The sequence below is a fragment of the Rattus rattus genome, chromosome 14 (assembly GCF_011064425.1).
Source record: "Rattus rattus isolate New Zealand chromosome 14, Rrattus_CSIRO_v1, whole genome shotgun sequence".
Classification (NCBI taxonomy): domain Eukaryota; kingdom Metazoa; phylum Chordata; class Mammalia; order Rodentia; family Muridae; genus Rattus; species Rattus rattus.
This window is the reverse complement of record NC_046167.1, coordinates 77,432,716-77,457,678: the sequence shown is the minus strand read 5'-3', so window position 1 is coordinate 77,457,678 and position 24,963 is coordinate 77,432,716. Positions and strand designations below refer to the sequence as shown.

The window sequence follows — 24,963 nt, the reverse complement described above, 5'->3', positions numbered from 1 at the left end:
TGTGCTGTGCGGGGACCCACTGCCACCAAGGCCAGCAGCGCATTCTTGAGAGAGAGAGAGAGAGAGAGAGAGAGAGAGAGAGAGAGAGAGAGAGAGAGAGAGAGAGAGAGGGAGAGAGAGGGAAGAAGCCAGTGGAGGGTTCTTGGGGAGTTTCTCTGTATGCATTTTGGATGTTGCTTGAGGGAAGCAGGATGGGTGGAGCTCAAGCCCTGACAGCTGATCCTGGGTGGTCCCCAGTGGTCACAAGTCCCATTCAATCCCTGGGAGCTCTCTAAGTTCCGCTGTGCCTGCCCACTGTTTGAGAGTTCCCTTTCTTTGTATGTGAATTAGATGGCATACAACTCCTTTAACCTTTTTTTTTTTTCTTGGACTTCCTGTCCCGTCATAAATGATGCTGGAGGGATGCTTGCACAGCTAAGGTAAAGTTAGCCGGCATGGTCCGGTGACTCCCAGATCATACCTCAGGACAGCCCCACGGCTCTCCCCATACTCCACAGACTCCAGCATCCCTTGGGCTATTTGTTATAACCTACCCATCTCTACGTTCTAATCTCCGAATGTGCCAACATAGTGGTGCAAGGTGTAAGCTCTGAGAGACCCACTCCCCTAACTCAGCGTGAGCTTCGTACACACTCTATTCCTTTAAAAACTGCCTTGTAGGACTCCCCCCACCTCCCTGGATAAGGCTTGTTTATTCTTTCGTTACTCAGTGGACATTGGGCTGCCTCTAGTATATCATAGTCAGGAGTAAAGCTGTCCTGAGCACTCATAGACTCATGTGAAGGAACACACCTTCATGGATTCTAGCAACCCCCGGTGCTGATGTCCTTACCACTTCACCACAAGTGTTTGTGTAGCTTTGGTGGTTCCTGTATGTGTCACTGACTGAGCTGTAAGGCTGTTTAGACTTTCAGTCAAAATGCTCTGGGTGATTTTTGGATGAGACCCACATGTGACTTGGTTATATCTAGGGAAGCAGACAGCGTTCCACAGGGTGGGTGGGCTTCATTGAATCCGTGAAGGCCGACCTCCCCTCGAGGAAGAGACACTTCTGTAGCCACCCCGCAGGGATCTGAGAAGGTGACTGTGATGACCTCAGTGTAGATGCTGTCTTTTTCTTTGTGTTCAAAGCACCGTGGTCAGACCCTAGGCCAGGCTCTGCCCTTATGCTCTTTGCAACCCTGAAAAGTAACTTCAAGCCGGTAAGTTTCCCTCCTGCCACTTGTGTCTTGGTAGAACAGTCTGTTCACGGTGGAGCTACCAATCAGAGCAGCTCAGTGCAGGAAAGAGCGCGAAGGAGGCACAGGCTACCTCCCGCAATCACGACTTCACATCCTCCACATACCATTGTTCTGTAACGGAGTCATGCTGAGGCAAAGATCTCTTCTGCCTGTGCTCTTGCCCACCCACTTCACTGCACAGCAAAGCCACTACGAAACTTTGGCATGTGCTTGAATCATCCTGTAACTCACTTTGTTACCCGGCGAGCGGAGAAGCCGACTTAAGAGAACTTACCATCGGCCGTGTTACTTATAACTTTCTGTGACTGTGACAAAATGCCTGAGACGGTCAATTAGAAAGGAAAGAAGGTTTTATTTGACTCACAGTTTGGAGTCGTCAGTCCGTGGTTGCTTGGCTTGGTCAGGTGGAGACCTGGGTAGGCAGCATGTTGTAGTGGTGAGCACGTGTTGGCAGCATCTGTTCCTTCCTTGGTGGCCAGGAAGTAGATAGAGTGAGGAGGGGCTGGTATTCCAGTGCCCCTCTAGTGACCTCACTTCTTTCATTACTCTGCACTAGTACCATGCGGACATTTCTGATCCACCTGTGAACACTGATGCTCTCTCCAAGTGCGCAGTGGTGTGACACACTGGCGTATAGTGCTGCACTTTGGTCTGTCGCACACCAAAGTTATTTGCCATTGGAGTTCAAGATCCAGATTGGCCACGTCCAACAAGTTTTTCTTTCTTTTTAAAGTCTAATCTAGGTTTCTTTTTTAAAATGTGGACGGGTATAGCCAGTTCACAATATTCGTTAGAGGATTAAAAAACATGTGAAAGCTGTCTGTCGCCTTACAGACGTCCCAGTGTGAGAACATTTCATGCGAGCAGTGGCATCAAGGAACCCCTGCCACAGAGGAAGCCACCTTAGACAGGTGTGGAGATGGAAAGCCCCAGAGGGTCCGGATTTCCCTGAAGGACCCAGCACAGAGGTAGCACTAGGAAACCGTTTAAAACATTGGACAGTGTGTGGAAATGTTAGTTGCGGAGCAACAGCATCCATCAGGGTCCCCTGAAAGGCTTACAAAACACAGGGTCTTTCACCCTTTTCTGGAGTGCTATCACAGGGGCTCGAAGATTAATTAGCTGAGTGGTGGTGGCGTACACCTTTTAATGCCAGCATTTGGGAGGCAGAGACAGGTGGATCCCAGTGAGCTTGAGACCATCCTGGTTTTACACAGTGAGTTCCAGGGCAGCCAGGGCTACACAGAGAAATCCTGTCTCAAAATAAAAACAAAACAAAAAATTAATAAGGAATTAACCATCTTTGATACAGGGCTTCATCTCTCCCGGGCTAGGATTGAAATGCTATGTAGAGAGGATGATTTATAACTCTCAAGGGGGATCACACATCTGTACTACTAGGCATGGCTCTGTGTTATGCTAGAGATCCAGCGCGGGGCTTCACGAACGCTGTATGCAAGCACTTGGCCACTGAGCTGCATCCTAGCCGAGCTCTGCTGCTTCCAACATGTTCCGATGCAGATGCTGTGCCAAGTCTGGGTCCTGTCTTTTGAGGAGATGTCAGTGGTTAGGTTATGCCCCATATCCAAATATATCGAAATTCTAATAGTTTCTCAGGATGTGATTTTACTGGGACAAAGGGCGATTTCCGTTATGGCCAGTTCATTCATGGTCAGGCTGAAGTAGGGAGGGCACTCAACCAGTATGGTTGGTGCCGTTATAAGAAGACCCTGGGCAGACGAGGACACAGGGAGGATGCTGGTAGATGGAACCCTGGAGAGATGTGGTCACAGCCAAGCGGTGCTTGGAACTCCTTCAAACCAAGGGAGCAGTGGACAAGTGTTGATTTTGGAATCATGGGTTCTAGACAGGTGAAATGATAAATTGTGTTAAGCCTCTCCAGTGTGTGTGTGTGTGTGTGTTCGTGCACATAAGTGATTTCATTCCAAATGCAGCTCATGAAAACAATGCTTTTTTTTTTTTTTTTTTTTTTTGAGCTGGGGACCGAACCAGGGCCTTGCGCATAGGGCAATGGTTTTTTTTTTTATTTAAGTGGTTACATTTTACTTATTATATTTTAGAACTTTTATGTATGTGCATGGTATGCCTGTGTGCATTTGTTTCCATGTGTGTGGGAACATGTGTGTGTGTGAAAGCATGTGCGTGAGGTCAGAGCTTGGTACGAGTGTCTTCCTCTAGTGCTTCCCATAATCACGGTAAAACAATACAGAACAAAACACCCAATGTGGGATGTACCATTCTAACCGTGTTTACACCTATTGTACAGTGATATTAACTGCATGCACACTGCTGTGCCTGATCTTCAGACATTTCTTTTTGACAGACTAAAACTTATCCCCTGTTAAACAGCAGTTCTTTTTGGCTCTTTGGGTCTGGCTGGGGCAGTAAGTTCTAGATGAAGTTGTTCCTGTCAGACAGATTGCAGGATCATTGCCTGTTTACTCCTTAACTAAACCCAGAGGTGCAAACACCAGTGCAGGGATCGTGCATCCCCACCGTCATGCACTGGTGTGGTACAGACACTTGGCTGGCTCACCCAGAACTGGGAGAGTGTTTTGAGAGACAAAGGCCAGTTATGAATAATGTGTTTTTAAAGTGACACCTCTAAGCAAAGTGGTACACAGGAGGGGAAGCTGATTGAGAGAAGCGAAGCAGCTCATCTCTCAGGCACCCACACCCCTCTTCTCGCCGCTTCTCCTGTGGCACCTGTGACACAGAGGAGTGCTGAGATTTCTCGATGATCTCTCTTGCTGAAACACTTGTCTGTTTCTCCCTGAGACTGAGCTCCTTATGACCCTTTGAACCTCTGCTTTTGTTCACGAAGGCAATTTCGAGATCTCCCCCGGCACCCCCGTCCCTCGGATTTCTCTTATTAGGCAAGAGCAGAGAATTCAAGAGCATTTGGCAGCCTTAGCGTTTTCACCACAGACCAGGTCACATGCAGTAGTAGATAGACAGACAGCTTTCCACTCAGGTGTACTCTTAAAAACTAAAACCCCGTGCGTGTGTTTCCCAAGCGTCCTTTATTCTCGCCAGGCCAGTTGAAAAGCGTTCCTTACATTGTTCTTCTGTGTTTTCGCTCACCGTGTGGATGGCTCGGTTCGTGGATGGCCACATGTGTCTGAGCTCTTGGATGTGCGCTTTGAAGGCTCTCTGCTTTGTCCCTCATTCTCTCGTCTGGAGGGATGTGAGCTCTACATGGGCTGTTTACCTTGATTATGGGGACCCTCAGCTTGTATCTAAAAGAGGTATGATCGCTAAGGTTTGGGGAACTTGGGGTACAAGTCGCTGTCCCCTATCCAGGGGCTGCAGGGCCTGCCCACAGCATGGTGCCCATGGCTTCCTCACACTGGTTATTCATGGGGCTCGGTTCTCTCCTGTCTTGGGGAGATTCTCTTGTGGCTGGGACTGAAACAGGCTTCCATCCCAGTCAAGGGCCGTCCTTATTTGTGGCTGCTCTTGGGGTTCACATTTCTTCACAGTGTGCTCCCCTATCCCCAGGCTTGAGGGCTACAAGTTGAAGATCCAGGCATAGCTCACAGTTTCTGCCATATTCAGGTTCCCATACGCCCAGAATTCTTGGATGGTATTTGAGTCAGAGCTGGACACAAGACTGGAGACAGTACTCTCCCATAAGGTACTCCATAAGGGAGCATGAACACCTCAGGCCCCTGGGACTATTGCCTTATTAACCAGGTCCACCACAGGTCAGCAACAATCTTTCCAGAATTATCTGTGAGCCCCTTGGACCCATCCTTACAAAACATTGTTTGGGAAGTAAATAGAAATATTTCTATAAACATCCATGCATTGCTCTTTCTCCTAATTTTTATTTCCAAGTAACTTTGATCTTACCTCTTCTAGACTATCTTGGTTTTTTTTTTTTTAAATATCTTTACATTTATCTTTATTTTTTGAGAATTTCATGTATGGGTACTATATTTACGTCATTTTTACTCCCTCCAAATACTCCCATACCCCCTCCCTCTCAACATCCTGACCTCTTCTATACACATACATGTGTATAAATATATGTATATATACACATACACACATATTCACATGTATGCACACATACATACACAACCTGCTGAGTCCATTTAGTGTTACTTGTATGGACACATGTTAGGGTTGACCATTTGCCATTGGATAACCTATTAGGGACGAGTCTCCTCTTAGTAGCCATTTATTTCCTGTAGTTCTTCATCTAGATATGGGGACTTGTGAGGTTTCCCTGTCCAGTTTGGATGTCAGCTGGTGATGTCCCCATGCAGGTTTTGCTTAGGTGACCATATTGTTTAGATTTCATGTGCGTAGCTCCTTGTCATATGTAGAAGGCACTGTCTCGTGGCAGATCTCTTTCCTGGTTCTCCGGCTCTTACAATCTTTCCATTCCTCTTCTCCAGTGTTTCCTGAGCTGTAGGTTCAGGGTTTGTATTACAGATGTGTTGGGACCGGGGGGCCCCAGGATTTAGGTGTTCTCCACATTTTGACCACCGGTGGTAGGTTTTTGTGATGATCTCCATCTGGGTATCTTTTAAATGTAGGGAGCTTGTATTTTGCGATGGCGTGGCCATTTCTGTGATGCAGGTGAGGAGAGGCAGAGCCACAGCATGGCCATCATCACTGCGAGCTTCTCTTCTTGGCAACATCAGCAGCCTTCTAGGTTGTGCACTATAGCAGCTCCCAAGGACAGCCACTGCCAGATGTTGAGAATGCTGCTGTGCTGTCAGACTTGCCATACCAGAGACTAGGACTAACAGGCCCTGACCCTCCCTACATAATAGTGTCTGAAATAGCCTGGTGGAAAATTCAAGTAGAACGGATTTCCTCAGAAATGAAGGGTATAACTACCTTCTTTTAAGGTGGTTGCAGTTGGGTAGGGTTGTCACACAGTGCATTGAATAAGAGAGCCAGAGGAAACAGGGATGCTGTATGTAATCTATACCACCCCATTTGTGTCAGCCGTCCTAGGCCCCCGCCTGATTCAAGCTCATCTAATCTGTGTGTTGCTCTGAGCGTTAAGACAACACCACATCCAGATCAGGAATGCTGATCAGTCCAGATCCCGGGTGGGGAGGTTGGAAATCTCCCAATAGCTTCCTGTGGAGGGATTCCTTTCTGAGCACTTTGTAAGCCTTAAGCATCCGCACCTTACACACCTCCGTCTCCACGAGCTCTTGAGGCACCTCTGCCTTCACCTCCTCAGGTGCTGCTTCCCGAGTTCTAGTGCCCTCAAACCACATCTACCCCAGTAGACTCTGAAAAAGAGGACTCAGAAAAGCCAGTCAGGACTGTGAGGGACTCTGGTCTTTCTACCTCTTTCTCCTGCTCTTTCTCCAACTTCCACATTTGTTCTCACTCTTCCTTTCTTTGCATTTCTCTGAACTGTAGGAAGGTGGACAATGGTGAGGTGGTGAGGTGGGGCTCTGTTGTCACACTTGCATGCACCTGTGTGTGCCCTGTCAACATATTCATTGGAAGAAGAGATGATTTATCTGCCATACTACTCAAGATTGAGCTTGGCCTCACAGGTTTCTGTCAGGCCTAATAGAGCTGACCCAGTGAGATGTCTTTCATTATGGGTTGATGATTTTTTTTACTTATGTGATTGCAGTAAAAATACTTGCAACCGAGTTCCTTAGAGAGTGGTGTGTTGAGTCAGTCAGAGTCCTGTGAGGAAGCAGGTGGCACACAGAACATTGTGAGCCTCTTAATCAAGGATATGCTGGTCTTGTCTCCACCTTTGAGCAGCTCTCGTGGGGTTGGCTTCGTATTCTGAACTCCATCTTCTGGAAGAGCAAGGCTGCCTACTGTTTCTTCCCTCTCCTTTTAACACAGGTGGTCAGCCAAAGGCTCTCCTCACTTCCTACCTACTCTTCAGGGTTCCTGATTCCTTTCCCACCCTGGCCTTGATCCCCATTATTGACTCCCAGGGGCTGGGCTTCTTAGCACGCAAGTGGGTAACAAGAGGAAGTAATGGGAAGCCTACATACCCACAAGTGAAATTTCAGTTCCAAAACCTTTCTCTTTCCCTGGCTTTTCTTCTTCCCTTAAAACACATCCTCAAAGTGAGGGGAGGGCCTCCTGTGTGCGTGTGAGGAGCTCAGCTCTACATGTGTGTGTTTCTCTCGGGAACAGCATGACCCTTTGCATGTGCTGTGCTCTCTTTCATGGGCTGGTGGTCTTTTTGGCCTGGATTTCCAGGTCATTCGCAGCAATCAGCAGCTGTCATTTTAGCTCCTCCAGCGGAGAGTTCAACCGGGTCAGGAAGGAGGAGTTGAAGTCACACAGCCCCTGGATAATCACTTCCCCCTTGTCTCCAGCTAGACAAGATAAATTGGTTTTGGAATCATCCTCCATCTATGGCTGTCTTAGCTCGGTTTATGTCCCACTGGCCTTTTGTTCTAATACCGGTTATAATTACCCAAGCTGAAGAGAGGTCTGACTGCCCCAGCTTCTCCCTTTGCCCCACTTTCGATTGGCCTAATTCTTTCTGTGGGTTTCCAAAGCTTGGGCCGAAGCCATTAAAGTAAAAAGAGCCTTGGCATACGCTGCGGGGCTTTCTGGCTTTCGGGTGTTTTCATTTCCCTTGGAATGAGTACTTTAGTTCAAGCAATCTACATGGCTCAGATGCCAGGAGGGATCTTGTCTCTTAGCTCTTTCCCTCTTAGTCACCTCCCCCACAGTCTTACCCACAGCAGCGCTACTCCTGAACATTCTCGTCGGTACTTTGACCATGGCCATTGATTTAGGTCACTGGGCTAAGTGGATGAGGATATCTCCGCCAGGAGATGATTGCTCGTTCCCAGGGTCAAGGTAGGGTACCATGTTATAATGTATGGCCTCTTGCTCTCAGCATACCATAAACCCACTACCATCTCACGGTCCCTCATAGAGGAGTGCAGCCTTTACTCTCTCTCCAATTCCAGTTCTACTGATGTTGGGAGGTGCTGGAGTGTGTAAGGTAGGAAGTGAACCAAAAGTGAGACTCCATGGTGCAGCATTCATGATATCATTGTCATGATGAGGTGAGGGATATGTGGTGATGTGGTCTTTCCTGATCACCCGTGCTCCTGCAAACCAGCCCAATAGACTTATTGGCTCACTGAGTTGGACTTGGGCAGAATTTTGACTTTGGTCTGTCACCTGAACCGTAGCTGGTGAATAGATACTTGTTCACACCCCTAGGGAACATTATACAGTACTAAGGGCCCATACAGACGGTCTGAGGACTATGAGTCTCCCTCTACACACCCGTAGTCCATACATAGTGACATCGCCACTGGGCTCTAAGATGTGGTATCCAGAGGGACATGTGTTTCCTAGTAGACTTCTTTCTTGTCTGATACCCTGCTAGTCAAAATTTTCCTCTTTCCTAAGGCCAACTGCAGTATGAATTTCCGCATCTAAATTTCTTAAGAGCGGAGAATCTTTATTGCCTTGTGTGTGAATTTCCTCCTCTCTTCTCTCCTTCCTTCCTCCCTTCTGTGCTGGAGAAAGAGACCCAGGGCCTATCATACTCCAATTCCTAATACTGAGCCACACTCCCATTGTAACAGTTTCTGAGGATTTTCCAACTTTATCTCTCTCTTAAAATATACTGCTTAAGACCATCTGTAGTCTTTGGGTTTGATGGATGGGGTGGCCCAGCCTCATGCTGTGAGTATTAAGCATACACTCTACCCTGCTAGCCAAGCAACTAGGGATTCACTTGGACCCCAGGCTTCCTTTCTAGCTTACCCGACTCTGTTTTTTTTCTCATCTGAATTTGCTCATGACATCACCTGACATAAATACTCGGAAACCTTACCTACTACCTCTTCCCTACCTCGAGTGCAAATGAGCCAGGGAAACCCCACATCTGAAGCTCCTAGTGGTGGTAACGAGAAACCGAGGTTCCCCTCCCATCACAGTAACCTCCTAAGGCCTCTCCAACCTCAGGTTGGGCCACTGTCTGCAGAACTGTGAATTGTTCTCCTTGCAGCTCTGCCTGTTCCCCACTGAACTGATGGGCTCCCTCATCATCTCTGGGAGCTTTAAACAAATTCTTGCTTCTGCTGTTTGGAATATTTTCATGCCAGCTCTCATCTGTTCCCCCCCAACCCCCCACCGTATTCTTTCTCCCAATCCCTTATAGAAATGAAAATGCAAGCGGAGAATCAGAAAGTGAGCAAGTGTTCTGAGCTGGGGGAGGAAGGGCTGTGGTTTATGCCAATCCATTGTAGGTGTGACAGCCACCTACCTGACGACTGTAGAAGACGGGATTCTTTTTTAAAAAACAGATTAATTTACTTATTTATGTGGGTGTGCAAGTGTGTGTGTGTGTATACACTCACAAGTGGAGAGAGTTCAGAGGCCAAACCTCCGGGATCACTTTTCCTCTACCATGTGGATTTTGGGGGTTGGATGCAGGTCCTTAGTCTTGGGGGCGATGCCTATGTCAATGAACCATCTCTTGGGCCCCCACAGAAACATTGTTGTATTCTAGGATGTTAAGAGATAGTGAGTGAAGGCTTATGTGGGATGCCGAAGTGACACAGAACATACCACCTTCTGCCACACTCTGGCAAGAATGGGGCCTGGATTCAAGGGCTCTGCACCTTCACTGTGCTTACATGAATGCACACGTGAGTGTGTATGCACGGAGGTTCATAGACTCTTAAAATGTCAGAGCCAAAGGGGAGCTGAGATGTCCTTGTCTCATGCGTGTGGTCACTGTGCACCAAGGTCATTTTAAAGACCCTATTAAATGCCAATTCTGGAACTTAGTCAAGCAGTTGCAAGGGAATTGCATTTAAATGTGTCCCCAGTCATTAGGTGAAGAGAACTGCAGGACTGAATTGCTCACTCCCTCATTCATAGACAGTAAAATTAGGGTCCAGTCACCCACATCTGAGATTGCAGTTGGTATTGGGCATTCCTGTGCCAAGGACCATTCAGGCCCCTGGCAGGCAATCACTCCCAGACCTGTACCCTGGAGCCTGTGCACAGTAGAGTGTATGTGTTTCCAGATTTGTTGATGTTCCCCAATCCTATCTGTGATACCAGATGAGGACATGCACCCCATCCTCCGGGAATCCAGCAGCTCCCTTGGAATGGGCCAAGTCTGGTAATTAGCCCGCAGTTGAATGTCCTCAGAATGGTAGGCTGACCAGAGCTCATCCAGAATTGAATCCAGTTACATTCGGGGCATTTGTTAACTCGAGTCAGGGACGTTCAGGTGTTTTTAATTTAGAGACTTGACTCTTGCAAAGTAATAATTGGGAGGAGTTTTAAAATGAATTTTCCTACAACCCACTGACTGGGTAGCTACCCAGGAGCCCACGGAGCTTTTAAAACTGTACTGTAAAAAATCCTTTCAGGAGGCCTTGCTGGCGAAAAAAGAACTTGTGTTCCCATCTCTTGGTGGAGACAGAGCGTGCCTGTGAGCTTGGGCTTCATACGTGTGCACGTGTGTGTGTGTGTGTGTGTGTGTGTGTGTGTGTGTGTGTGTGTGTGTTTGCTCACGTGAGCGCGCTCTTGAGCATTGGAATTTAAAGCTCTCCGTGAAGGCTTCGCTTGCTCTTAATCTCCTCTGCAAGATTGCTCATCATCCCTTCCAGCAATCTTCCTTCTTGAACAAAATATGAAATCTGGAACAAAAGTTCAAGTACTGAGGACTGCGCCAATTTCCTTCTTAGCCTTATTCGGATGGTCTGATTCTGAGCGTGTGCGTAGACGTGTCGTCTGTGTATAGAAGTGTCATCTGAGAAGAAAACAAACACACATCCAGTCACTTGCTGCCTTCTGAGATAGGAGGGACAGGCACACCGTAAATAGTGTGCTTCGGACGTCCAAACCTTTGCCGAAGTCATTTAGCTTTGATCCGTTTGAAAAAATGGCTAAAAGAAGCAGGGGGCGCGTGCCCAAAACCTCTGCTTTCCCTGTGTCATTGTGAAGGAAGATGCCATCATAGAGGTGAAGGAGGGCGAGCATGTAAGCAGGGGTGAGCATGGATGAGTATGTATGTAGGACTGAAGGGGGAGTGAGGAGAAGGATGATTGTATAAGATGCACAGGGCATCTGGGCACCAGCGGAGGGTCTGTTTTTAGGGGGAGACATTTGTCTTCTAAGACATGGACCATGTCTTACACAAAATGAGATTTGAAGTATGTCCTGGGTGAATCGTAGACAGAGGTAATTAGACCAGTCAGGGCCTGCTTTCCACTGACTGGTTAAGCAGTGCCCCTGTGCATTCTTGGGTCCTTACCGTAGAGGTCTGGTCATCCTTGGCTCTCTGTGGTCAGGAAGCTGCAGAAGTTAAGTTATTTTTACATAAGAACAAAAGAAAGCAGATGATGACCAGCTTACGAAACAGAGCTTGATCAAAATGGTGGATGTTCCAGTGATAGATACACAAACTTAGTAGGGTGTAGGTTGGGGTCTTGGGGAGCAACAACTGAGGGGAGGGATGTGAGATTTACTCTTAAGGACAGGACTTGGGAAGGAGGAGGGAGCGGGAAAGGGAAAGACAAAGCAAGCTGCTGTGTAGGCTTGAGTTCAGCTGCAGCAAGTCAACAGGGATTCCCCCCAAGGCAGAGATCGCCCTGGGAAGGAAGTCACCCTGAAGAGCTATTCCAGGTTATGCTGTGATGACTTGGTCATTATACCAAGGTTTGGCAAATTTACTATCCAGCAGCTAAACTCAGATTGCCGCCTGCTTTTGTTAATAAAGTTTTACTGAAACACAGCCACACACAATCATTCACACGTTACTCGTTTTTCCCCCATTCACACTGACCCTGTGCTGGCTGACTTAAGCAGCTGAAATAGACCATGCAACCTAAAATGGCCTAAAACGTGTAATCTTAAAGAAGTGTGACAGTCCCTGCTTCAAGGCCCCAGGTTAATCAGCTGCTGGATTAGGTAGCTTCCTGGAAAGAGGCGTGACCTTGATGTCAGGAGCATTCTGCATGAGAGAAGAGCTTTGGGGCTGGGGCAGGCCGATGGACTGTCCACTGAGCTACTCCGAATAGGGTGACAGTGAGACCTTCGGGGACAGGAATAGGAGTGACTCCTAGGGATGTCTGCTATCGTGGTCTACAATGGCTAGTCTAGTTCTCTCATGAGTTCTGGAATGTATCCGTGAACAATCTCTGATGTCTGTGTCCTCCGTTAGGTGGGATGATCCAGCTCCAAGATCTTCTTCACTTGGGTCTCTCCAGTTTTCTCTGTCTGTCTGTCTGTCTTAATTTTTTTCTTTTTTTAAAAAAGATTTATTTTATATATGTGAGTACATTGTCACTGTCTTTAGACACCCAGAAGAGGGCATGGGATCCCATTATAGATGGTTGTGAGCCACCATGTGGTTGCTGGGAACTGAACTCAGGACCTCTGGAAGAGCAGTCATTGCTCTTAACCGCTGAGCCATCTCTCCAGCCCCCTGTGGCTGTCTCTTAGAGCACCTCTATGTGTTTTGTGGATAATCACATATGTTGTCATTCAGAAGGGACTCAGCTAGGATGATCCCCATTACCTATTAGGATTACCCTAGACCTGGCACATTGTCACCTGAGTTGTCCCTGGAGCTGAAGTAGCCATAGGGCTGACTCTACAAGTAAAGCCATAGATGAGAGGGAAGATGGCAGGATCCACGTGCAAAGCCGCCTAGTGTAGGATCCCGTCTGGACATCTTTAGAAGACAACAGTGGCTTGCATCATGCCAGAGCCAACCACCCACGTGATAGGGGGTTGATGTGTGTATACATTTCCAACCCCTCAGTGCTGTGTGGGTGGCTCGCAACGGCCACTCGAGAACAGCTTTTGTCCCACCCTAACTCCAGAGAGCTATTGTTAAATATTCCAGCACACTACTGCCACTGTGGGAGGAAGTGTAGTTAGAAGCCAAGCAGGAAGAAAGACACGAGTGTTTGCTAACCACAGAGGGCCTAGATGTGCTTGGGAACCTCAGGACAACTCTATTACAAAGTGTGGTTGGCCCCTTGTTATATAGGGGAAGAATCAGAGTCTCTTCCAGGCTGAGCAACCCCACAGGATTGGAATTGAGACCATCCATTTTTATTACCCCGCCTCACAGAGTCTGGAACTCCTGGTGTGGAGAGATTTGGGTCTGAAAGAGAAAATTAGGGAGGTTCTGGGGAGAGCCAACCATTGAAGAGGACAGGGCCCAAAGCTCAGGGTAGCAGGGACAACCTGGGGCAGGCAGGAACAAGGGTTGTTAGAGTTGCTATGAGACCCCATCCGCCTGTGCTGTACCCAGTCCTGTAGGTACAGTAAGACAGGGCAGCAACAGGAGCAGCCAGACCACAGCCCGTGTTTCTCGTGGGCAGGAAAGGGTGTGGTTATGTGTGGAAGCATAACCACTGTCAGTTGAGTCGGAGAGAGGAAGGGGAACAACATCATATTCACGGGGGAAAGGTCCCGTCCTCTGCCCCTCTGTTCCTTCCTTCTCCTAGGGAAGCTTAGCAGTCCAGCCCCAGTGTGGGCCAGCTGAGGGAGCTCTGAGGGCAGAGAGCTTTCAGATCTGAGGCTGCCAGGCATCCTGTGTCCTGTGCTGTGGCCTTCTTCCTTTATTATTCAGGACTCTGCCTTGCTCCAGACCTGGGCAGTATTTGACAATCATCCAACATCTTTAACCCCAAACCCTTGAAGGATTATCCTGTGGCTCCCAAGAACTGATGGGAATGTGAAACCCAGAGAGAAGAGATATCTTCAGGATGCAGGGCTAGCTGAGAGAACATTCAGAGTCAGTGATTAAGAGTACTAGCTGCTCTTCTATAGGACCAGGGTTCAGGCACCCACATGGCTGCTCAGTGATTGTACCTCCAGTTCCGGGAGATTATGCACCCTCTTCTGGCCTCCGAGGACAGCAGACACACATGTACTGCACATACATGCATGCCGGTGAAACTCATACACAGAATGAAACAAATAAACCTGAGTGTTTATTTCTGAAAAAGAATCTAGCCTGGATGCCCTAAATCTGGATGTGCTCAGTGTGGATGGCCTCTGGATGGAGAGGAGCATAGCCACTCCCAACCCAGAGAGCACAGAAAGGCTGGAGGAGCAAAAAGGCTGGCCCAACTCTTCATGTGGGGTCCTTTGCCATTTCTTGTTTTCCCTATATGTTCCTCCTCCCTGTCTTGGAAGATCCCCTCTTTTGCTTTGACCCAGTAATACAAAGGCATCACATTTTCATGGGGAGCAGGGAAGGACAATGGTCAAGGGCATTGCAGAGCCATGAATGGATTTCCCAGAGCCAGGCTAGGGAGTGCAGGGGGCAGAGTCAGGTACCTCACTGACAAGGTTCACACACTCTGTTGCCTCTTGCTGTCCTCCGGAGTCCCAGACCTCATCACCAGCCCTCCAGTGAATGAGTGAGGCTTGCTGAAGGACCGTAGGATAAACCCCCAAGAAGCGGCTCCCCGTGTTTGGAACGCTTGTTAAAAGGGTTCAGGTTTTCAGTCTGAATTCTTGGAAACCTTCATGCAGTGGGTTGGAAAGGACCAGAATCTGCACTAGCAATATGTCCCCCATTCTGAGGTCAGTGGAACCTGAACTCAAGCAGCCAGCTTCCGACTGAAGGGAAGAGAAGAGCTTCCAAAGAGAAGGAGCATTAGCGCGCTTACACCGAATGGGTTTAGAACCACTAGCTATGGTGTTTATGGAGTCGTCTCGCCGAACAATAAAGAATATAGCAGCTATGTGTGTAATCACACTTAATTGTAATGTTGCGAATGGTTGAACTTGATAAAGATTACCTCACAAGAACTCTTATTAAATGCTCCCTGTGATTTGGTATTAGTGAAGACTGTGGAGTTTTAGAGGAATTTGCTCTCTTCACTGGATTGAAAAGTTTTGAGTGGTTACTGCGAGCCTGTACCCTGCTGGGGCACTGAGTGTCCAAGAGTCACCCATAGCTGTGGACTCTGATGTACGTCCTCAGTCCGCCTGCAGTCTGGCAGTGGGGACAGACTTACTTCCACCAGCCATGCACATTTGTAGCAACTAAGATATTTCTTTAACTCATTAGTAAATGTGTTTTTTTAATTGCTTTTATAAATGTGTACATATTCACTCATAAACAAATACTAGACACAGGAAAACTCTTATGACACCATGTTAAAAACCAGTTTAAAGTCAGTTGAAATACAGATTAGGAACCTTCTGGTTACTGTCTAACAGACAGGATGGGTTATTCTGTGAGTGCTATACAAAGTTGGGGCATCACTCCCCATCCCTGACCAGAGAGTTATAAATTCTAAGTTTGAAATGTAATTGAAATGCTGTAAAGAAGCACTATCAGTTGGAGAGATGGCTCAGTGGGTAGTGTTTGCTGAGCAAACATGAGGACCCAAGTGTGTGTGTGGATACCGGCTTGTGTGACCCCCATGCTGTGGGGGGTAGAGACAGGCAGGTCACAGGGAATGGCTGACCAACCAGTTTAGCCAAAATGGCGAGCCCTTGAGCTCAGAGAGAGGTTGTGTCTAAAAATAAGGCGAAGAGATACTTACACCTATGTGGCGAGCACACACAGAGTTCCGGTTCCTTTTTAACTCCCCACAGCTTCTCTTTGCTCTGTCCCCTCACTTGTGCATGCAGCACACTGGGAAAGGGCCAGGAGTGGTATCGGCACATCTTCCTTCCTGCAGTCTTGTCTGTAAGTCGTCCGTCACCTAGGAGATGACAAGTCCCAGGCATGGAAGGAGGATCCCCCTGTTAACCGCGGCTCCTTCCGGGCTCTCAGTGTTGCAGGAGGCGAGCTGTTTGACTTCCTGGCTGAGAAGGAATCTCTCACTGAAGAAGAAGCAACCGAGTTCCTCAAGCAGATCCTCAGCGGCGTTTACTACCTGCACTCGCTTCAAATCGCCCACTTTGACCTGAAGGTAACATTGCGTGAGCGGAAGCCAGATGTAAGCTTATGTCAGCCATGGCTCTCATGGCTTGTTGGCCAAGAGAAACTGAGACACCTGAGTGAAAACGATTAGAATTACTCGTGTAAATCATTAGCATATGATCTCTTCCTACAGTTAGAGCACCCAACCTCTGCTTTGTGGTGTAGAAGCTTAAGATCAATGGTCACAGTCAGTAATCCCTGGTAAGAAGTCAAAGGGGCTTACTAACCAGTTCCTTGAGCAATGCCTGCTCCTGGACAGTGGCCATTTTTGGCTAGTGGCTGGACAGCTTTCATCCTCCTGTGGTTGTAGACTTTGGGTGGAAAGTATCTTGAAGTGTTTCTCCATTTGATATACCCTGGGCCCTGATTTTTCTTTTTACCACCAGGCAAACCCAACTGTGACCATGGCTGGGTGTAGGGTCTTTGTGTGGCTGGAGTCAAGGCTGTAGGGGGGAGGAGGGTTAACAATGTGTGAGCCCCATTTCCAGCTGTCATGGGGCATGCTCTTTTTGGGAAAGGAAGACAACACAGGGGCAATGGAAAACATTAGCCATTAGGTTGACAGGAGGTGAACCTCAGTACAGGCCACTGAGCTAGAACAAGGCTGCAGAGGACCAAAGTGTCCTTTCTTTTTTCTATAGCAGACCCATGTCTGTGTCCCCCAGTATCACCAACTCACAACATAAGGTGGATTTCTGCCAGTGCAGTCTGCTTGATGTCTTGCTTCTGACCGGGAGCTGGCAATGCCCATGAACAAGTGTCCACTGGGCAGCTGCCAACACCAGAGGGTGGGAGGTGACAAGTGCAGCCTCAACTTGCCCAGGCTTCCTGGGAATGCAAGCTGTCAAGAAGGGCTGTGCCCCTACCTAAATGGAATAGACATCTTAGGCCTGCCTTTTGCTACCTGCCTCCCCTTCCTTACCAAGCACTTTCTGGCCTCAAATTCTTGCCTCAGACCTGTCTCCTGGAGACCCTGACTGAGCTAAACCCTGATCTCCTCAGCGCCCATTCATCTACCCCACTCTCTGCTTTTTGCTTGTTTTGTTTGTTTGCTTGTCATTGTTTGGGTGCTTGGTTTTCGTTCGTTGTTTGTTTTGGGGTGAAGAAGGAGCATTCTGTCACCGTTTACTTTTCTGTCTCTCTCTTTTTTCAAGCCGGAAAACATAATGCTTCTGGATAGAAATGTGCCCAAACCTCGGATCAAGATCATCGACTTCGGCCTGGCCCATAAAATTGACTTTGGAAATGAATTCAAAAATATATTTGGGACACCAGAGTTTGTGGGTAAATCTCCTCTGCCCTTGGGCTCACTTACGTCTCATCCACAGTCCACTGGCTGAATCTCCCTGGCTTTAAGACCACCCCTGTCCCTGTCCCTGTCCCTGTCCCTGTCCCTGTCCCTGTCCCTGTCCCTGTCCCTGTCCCTGTCCCTGTCCCTGTCCCTGTCCCTGTCCCTGTCCGTCACACGATGATAAACTGTGGCTTTCCAAGCTAACGAGTCTTTATTTTCTCTCAGCTCCGGAGATCGTCAACTATGAGCCCCTTGGTCTTGAGGCAGACATGTGGTAAGGAGCACGCCCTTTGTGTTGTTTTCTTTCCGATCTGTTTGACTGTTTTCCTAACATCGCTTTGTCTTTATTTTTTGTGTGTGCAGGAGCATCGGGGTAATAACCTATATCCTGTAAGTATCATGTATTCTTTCCTTGTCTCTGGGGCTGACCAGATAGGTCACATTGGCTCCTTCAGCTTGTGCACGCTCTCCATTCAGCATCTTCATCCTGCACGCTCGAAACATTCATTTTATGCTAATTGGGTTTGGTTTTCCTCCCTCAAAATGAATTGCCAGCAATTGTAGCATAATCATGGGAGAAATCTTATCTGTCTATTGCTGAGAAAATAGGAGAGTTTCATTTTAAACTATTCTGGGTACAAATGACCGTGTATGATGGTGTGTTTGTGTGTAAGTAGTTGTGTGTGTGTGTGTGCATATGTGCATGTCTGTGTGCATATGCATTCATGTGCATATGTGTGTTTGTGTGTGTGCATATGTGCATGTCTATGTTCATATGCATACATGTGCATATGTGTGTCTGTGTGAGTGCATGTATATGCGTGTGTGTTGGTATGTTTGTATTTGTCAGTAAAGATGCATAGGTATGACTGATCATTCACTCTTTTTTTTTTTTTTTGGAGCTGGGGATCAAACACAGGGCCTTGCGCTTCCTAGGCAAGCGCTCTACCACTGAGCTAAATCCCCAACCCCATGACTGATCATTCTACATTCCATTTTTACTTATTTTTCTTGAGATAGGATTTTTTAACCTGCGTGTATGTTTGTATGTATGTATGTATGTATGTATGTATGTATGTATGTATGTACATTCAGAAGGTTCGATCCGTTGAGCTGAAGTTACAGACAGTTGTAAGCCACCGTGTTTTTGCTGGGAATTGAACCCTTGTCCTCTCTGGAAGAGCAGACAGTACTCTTAACCGCTGAGCCACCTCTCCAGCTCTGAGATAGGGTTTCCTTTCTTCTTTCTTCCGGAGCTGAGGATCGAACCCAGGGCCTTGTGCTTGCTAGGCAAGCGCTCTACCACTGAGCTAAATCCCCAACCCTGAGATAGGGTTTCTTTATGGACCTTAAGCTCATAGATTTGGCTACATCGTCTAGCAGCAGAGGTGGAGGCATCTATGTAATCCAGTTGCCCCACTGCTCCGTGCCCGCTGCCTCAGTTCCAGTCACACACCACTGTGCCTGGATTTTTATGTGGGATCTAGAGGCCCAAATTCAGTTTTTCATGCTCTCGCAGAGCAAGAACTTTGGTACTTTGTCAACTGAGCCATCTCCCCAGCCCCAAATGAGCTTTCAGCAGATTTCCTCTGCAAGAAGTCGATACTCCAGTTCATAACTGGTCAGCATTCCATGGTGTGTGATTGGATTGGGACATGACTCATTCCACACTAAGTCCTGTGTGTTGTTTTTCCCCCTCTTGTAGACACAGAAGAAGCAGTGATTATACACGATACGAGTACTTTTCAGTGTTCCGTCAATGTACCATTTTGTTTTCCTGAACAGCCTAAGCGGGGCGTCCCCTTTTCTTGGAGACACCAAGCAAGAAACATTAGCGAATGTATCTGCTGTCAACTATGACTTTGAGGAGGAATTCTTCCGCAACACCAGTACCCTTGCCAAAGATTTCATCAGAAGGCTGCTGGTCAAGGATCCAAAGTGAGTGTCCCCCTCTTCCCGTCAGGCAGGGCCTCATGTGGTTGAGACCAGACACCAGCGCCTGTTCTGCGTCTGGCTGCTTTCTGTCAGACCCTCACTGTCTGCCATAGGAAGAGTGCCTGGAAGGAAGAGCTTCAGAAAATGCACCCAGGGCCTTTCTGTTGCCTGCCCACTCAGGCCCTGCAGAGGGAGGAGTCTGGGGCTGGTGTGTTGCTATTTTTTTTTAACATGGGCCCCACTTTTCCAGAGTATCCACTTGTTAGGCTGACCCAGCATGAAAATAACCTTATCACTACTTCAATCTCATGGGCTCCTTTTCCCCTTCCTCCTTCTCTCCCCAAAGGAAGAGGATGACAATCCAGGACAGTTTGCAGCACCCCTGGATCAAGGTGAGTTGCTTATTATATTGGATTTCTGGTTGTTTCCGATTGACTGGTGTGATCAGCAATGGGTCGTGCTGGAATGCTAGTGGTCCGTTGGTACCATGGTTTTAAGGTAGAGTGGTCTAATAGAACGTATCCTACTGATGACAGGGAGAATGAGGAGCTGTTGAGAGCAGGGAGGAGTCAAGCCTACTGAGCAGACATGTTTGGTGTAGACTGTAGGGTTACAGCAAGAGCAACATTTGAAAACCGAACTGTTTCCCATCCTGTAGATGCTTCAAATCTCAGAATTTTTTGAAAAATCTGAAGGTCTGTAGATACCACACCCTCCTTACATGTAGGGGGAGCTGCCGCTTTGCCAATGCACTTGACCCTGACACATGGCACTTGTATATTGCTGGCCCTATTGTTACTTGGATTGACAAAGCTAAATTTGCTTCAGCCTAAAATAAAGGTTGATGAGTGAGTTAGTTTTCTGTCATTCTGGCAGAGAACAGGAAAGACCACTGAACTAGGAAAGGCTGATTTCGGGTCGGTTTTAGTTTTCAGTCCGTGGTCAGTGGGCACTGTGGTTGGGGGCCTTGTAGCAAGGCGCTTCGTTATGGTAGATGGAGGGGAGCCAGCTGGGATGGTGGGAGGGAGAGAAAGGGCCATGATTCTAGGAAGTTCCTTAAGGACTTACCCTCTTTAAACTAGACTAGGAAAATTTCTCTCCTGGAAAATTTCCTCCTGGAAGCTACACAAGCTGGCCACCCAGCCTTTAGCAAAGAGGCATTGGGAATGTTTAAGATCCAATCCATAGTAAAAGTATCTAGTAGTCAAAAACAAGACCAAGGACCTTGTCAGTGGGCATCACCAAAGGCTTCTACTCCTCCTCTCCCTCTTGGGGTAAGGCCTGTGCCTAAGTGTAACCACTGAACAAGTCATAGTGAACTTGTTTGAGTGCTGTTAGGGTGGGCCAAATGCACATACCTCCAGGGTTCCTCCCAACTTGAATTAGCTTAGTGAATCTTGCCGTTCCCAAACTGTCGTTGTAGAAGAGTGTAACTGAATGTGGTTACAAGCTCATCTCCTGTCCTACATACACTTCCTCTGTATTATACAAAACACTCAGCGATGAAGAGTTAGGGGTGGAGTCTAGCTCTCCCTGCCTCCCCCCTTTTGAGAAGGTCCCAAGTGTGCCAGAGTAGCTTCAACCTTGGATATAACCAAGGATGACCTTGAATTTCTGATTCCTCTGCCTTTACCTGCTGAGTTCTGTGATTGTGGGCATGCACCAACATGCTTGGTTTATGTGGTGCTGGGGTCAATCCCAGAGCTTTCTGAATGCTGGGAAAACTCTCTACCTGCTGAGCTACATCCCAGCCTAACTCCTGAATCTTGAATGTTATTTCCCACTCTTTATGCTATTTTAGAATAAGGAGTATGTAAGCCTTTCAGAGTGATAAGGAGTATTAAAACATTTCTGTAATTAGCTTTCATTATCTTTTCTTGAAATTTCATTTTAGCCTAAAGACACCCAACAAGCACTTAGTCGAAAAGCCTCAGCAGTAAACATGGAGAAATTCAAGAAGTTTGCAGCTCGGAAAAAATGGAAAGTAAGACTCTGCGGATGCACTGATTTTGACTTTCTCTGTCTGGTCTTGTCAGGGCCCATGTCTTCTAACACCAGGAATCAGGAAATGTATTCATTTAAAAACAACAGTGTCCACTGTGTAATCTCCTGTGCTGTTATTACTTACTTTCAAAGACAAGCACAAACCGTATTTCAGTGCTACTTAACGTATTCTCTGAAATGTAATTTTGCATGCTCTTTTCTCAGATCACCCCCAAGGCAGATTTTTAAATCAATACAATAAAGTGATAGTGAATACCTTTTCAACTGTAACAAACCACATTCTAAATAAACCTGTTCTTCCTGGTAAGCAGCCTGGAGCTTGTATGAAAAATTTGCCTTGCTCCTTGTGGGCTCTCAGTGGGGCTGGAATGGGGGAGGAGCCCTGGCAGTGTGGTCTCTCCTACACTGTGGTGGCTTCCCTGCGGTTTTGGTGGGATGCTGCTGGTTCAGGTATCTTCAAAACTCAAGGATCAGAATGTGATGGTGTGGTTTACAGTGCTCAAGATTATGTCAGACTGGAGAGGGCGAGCAACCACCTCCCCTCCTGGTTAGTACAGTGGTATACCTCAGTTTTATACCCAATAAGCTATGACTAGACTCTCAACAAGGCTTAGAGCTTATGTTTCAGTCTCTCTCCCTGTCCTTTCTCTTTTCCCTCTCTCTACTTCTTTCCCTTCCTCCTCTTTCTTCATTCCCCTGTTGCATCTGCCTTTGAGGAAATGGAGGGAACTGTACTATGGACCAAAGTATCTGTGTCCCACCTGTACTTGTTGATAGGCTCACATATCCATTTATCTGACTTGGGCCAAGAGAGCTCACAGCAAGGCCCTTGCATCCCATGCTGGATTCTGGAGGACCCTGCAAGGGGTTTGTTGGGGTTTAGAAAACAAGGCAGAGAGAGAGAGATGGGATATGAGGAAGGGGGATATGTGACCCCCTTCCGCAGGTCACAGTGAATGCACAAGAGATTTTCTGTGTTGCTCTCTGGGTTCATGACCTTCAGAACACTTCCCTAACCAAATAGTCTGAGCTTCCGTGGAGTGCCCGCCCCAAGAGGGATGTTGGCAGTGAACATGCTTTCAATGCTTTCTTCAGAAGTTCTCTTTTCCCCTTGACTCTTTATATTTTTATTTTATTTTTAGCAATCTGTTCGCTTGATATCACTGTGCCAAAGATTATCCAGGTCATTTTTGTCCAGAAGTAACATGAGCGTTGCCAGGAGCGATGATACTCTGGTAAGCAATCCTGTTTGCCTTGGCTAGCTTCTCTGAGCAGCACTGTGTTTAGAGTTGTTCTGCTTGTTCATCAATCCAGAAAAGTCTCACACCACGGGAATGTCAGACTCACACTTACTCCTGAGGTGGGCTGACACTGTGCCCAGTCCTGCCTTTCTTCCTTGGAGGATTTTGATTTGATTTACTTGGCATTGTCTTAGCTGTCATCCCTATTTCTAACACAACTCTTTCCCTAAGTACTTATGTGTACATACACACACACACACACACACACACACACACACACACACACACACACACACCCCACTTGAAAGAGAGGATAACCAGTGGAAGAAGAAAGAACTTCCACTAATTATCATGAATAAACATAAGAACACTGATTGCCACCAATAGGACAGTGTAAAGTTGCAATGACGTGAAAGGACAGGCAGCCCTCATCTCCTCCCCCCACCACAGGGCTACTGTCTTATGGTAGACCAGATGGCCATATACACTTGGGTTATTGACATTGTCCTGACTGTCCAAAGCCCTTGAGAATGGCATCACAGTTTTCCCTAAGTCCAAACTGAAACCTAATCACTGATGAGCTCTTCAGATACAGCTAGACACCTCTCACTTCATTAAGACTTTCCCCAGCCAGTCACAAACAGGGCTTTGTTCACTGAAGGTGAAGGGGACTCCAGGAAAGGCAGACACAGTGGTTCTGTGGGAACCACCCTGGACTGTAACCCAATAGTCGGTATTTCCTGGGTAGTGCTAGGGACTCCTAGGGCAGGGATCACATGACAGCAGACAGTAGCTCTTCTTTTCTCCTGAAGCTACTCTCTGTATTAATGCTTCAGTTCTAGTCTACAACTGTAGAGTAAAAGGAGAAGATATGTACGTGGTACAGACAGACAGACAGACAGACAGACAGACAGACAGACACACACACACACACACAGGAAAGCCAAAGAGAAGGAAGTTATGAAGAGATGGAAAGGAAGAAGACATCGTTGGAAGGGTCTGAGGATGTTAGTGGAGACAGGGCAAAATGGCAGTGTAGGTCTGACTGTGGAATGCTGTAGGAAGCTGTCAGATGCTGTAGTGGGGGGTGACTGAAGTTCATAAATTAGCATTCTTAACAGCCCTATGTCACACTGAAATCTAGAGTAGGAGCCTTAGAGACAGAAGTCTCCTCTCTTCTGTTGACTGGGGGCCCTATAGGCTGTCTTCTGTTGACTAGGGGTGCTGTAGACTGCTTTCATCAAGATTCATTCCACTTTTCTCCCACAGTGGCCCCTAGTCATTAGCCTGGACTATGAAAGAAAACCAAACTTTACTGCCTTGGTTCACTGATGCCCTTTGCCAGTGTTGCCAAAGTCCTCCCAGAGTTTGGATTTAGAAGGAGTTCAGAGAAGTGATTTTCCATTCTATTCTCACAGACATTGACATTTCAGTAGCTGTCCCTCTGTTATTTTGTTGGGGACTTTTTAACTCCTTAGCTGTAAGGTATCATATTTTGGAAGCATCTTGTAAGAAAGCTATGATGAGGCAACAAAAAGAACATCCCACAGTTAAGTTTTCTTGGTAATTAGAAGCAATTAGAAGCATATCCATTGTCTTTTTTTTTCTGGCCTCTGTTTTTAAGTGTCATGCCACCACCATTTTAAGGTCACGCACGCGTGTGCGCATACACACACCCCGTTCAGAGAATTTTACCTTTTTATTTTAGACCTAGAGAAAGAAGACATTTAAATGTCAAAGAAAAAAAAAGAAAGAAAAAATACACAAATCTGTAATTGTAAAATCTAGCAAATAGGAGGGTTCATGCACGAAGGAACCTCTCCACAGTGCTTTCTGGTAACTGTATTTTGACAGATTCCCTGTTCACAATCTGAACCTTTAAAAAGACGATCTTTTTTGTCTTGGTTTCAATGTGGATGACAACAGGCTTGGTTAAGCATTAAGTGGTAACAGTTGGTAGCACAAAAGGGTAAAGGTTCACTTCCCAGCTCCCTTTGTGTCCATGTGGATTAGGGCTTAAGTGGCCTCTTTTTCCTTAGAATGCCAGTATGTTGGGCAAGCCTGGGTTGACTATGTTGACGAGTGTCTTGGACAGCATGCTAACTCTTTCCATCCTCATGTGTCTCTCAGGATGAGGAAGACTCCTTTGTGATGAAAGCCATCATTCATGCCATCAATGATGACAACGTCCCCGGCCTGCAGCACCTCCTGGGCTCATTGTCCAGCTATGATGTCAACCAGCCCAACAAGGTCTGACTCCCCTCTGCCAGAGGTACCTGGCGGTTGTTTCATAGACTGTGACCCATAAGTCCAAGTTTGGAGAGACATTGC

The 24,963-nt window shown here is 47.2% G+C and overlaps 1 protein-coding gene across 2 annotated transcripts in view; it reads left to right on the top strand.

Annotated features, from left to right (window-relative positions):
- The window catches only part of Dapk1 (death associated protein kinase 1), a 157,847-nt gene that overhangs the window by 93,438 nt on the left and 39,446 nt on the right, over nt 1-24,963 (top strand). Inside the window, exons 3-11 of one of the 2 annotated variants that reach the window (XM_032885228.1) lie at nt 16,012-16,150; nt 17,316-17,445; nt 17,678-17,726; nt 17,816-17,842; nt 19,238-19,390; nt 19,734-19,779; nt 21,282-21,371; nt 22,534-22,626; nt 24,763-24,882. In XM_032885228.1, coding sequence (XP_032741119.1) covers nt 16,012-16,150; nt 17,316-17,445; nt 17,678-17,726; nt 17,816-17,842; nt 19,238-19,390; nt 19,734-19,779; nt 21,282-21,371; nt 22,534-22,626; nt 24,763-24,882 — 847 coding nt within the window. The other variant, XM_032885227.1, reaches the window with a different exon arrangement.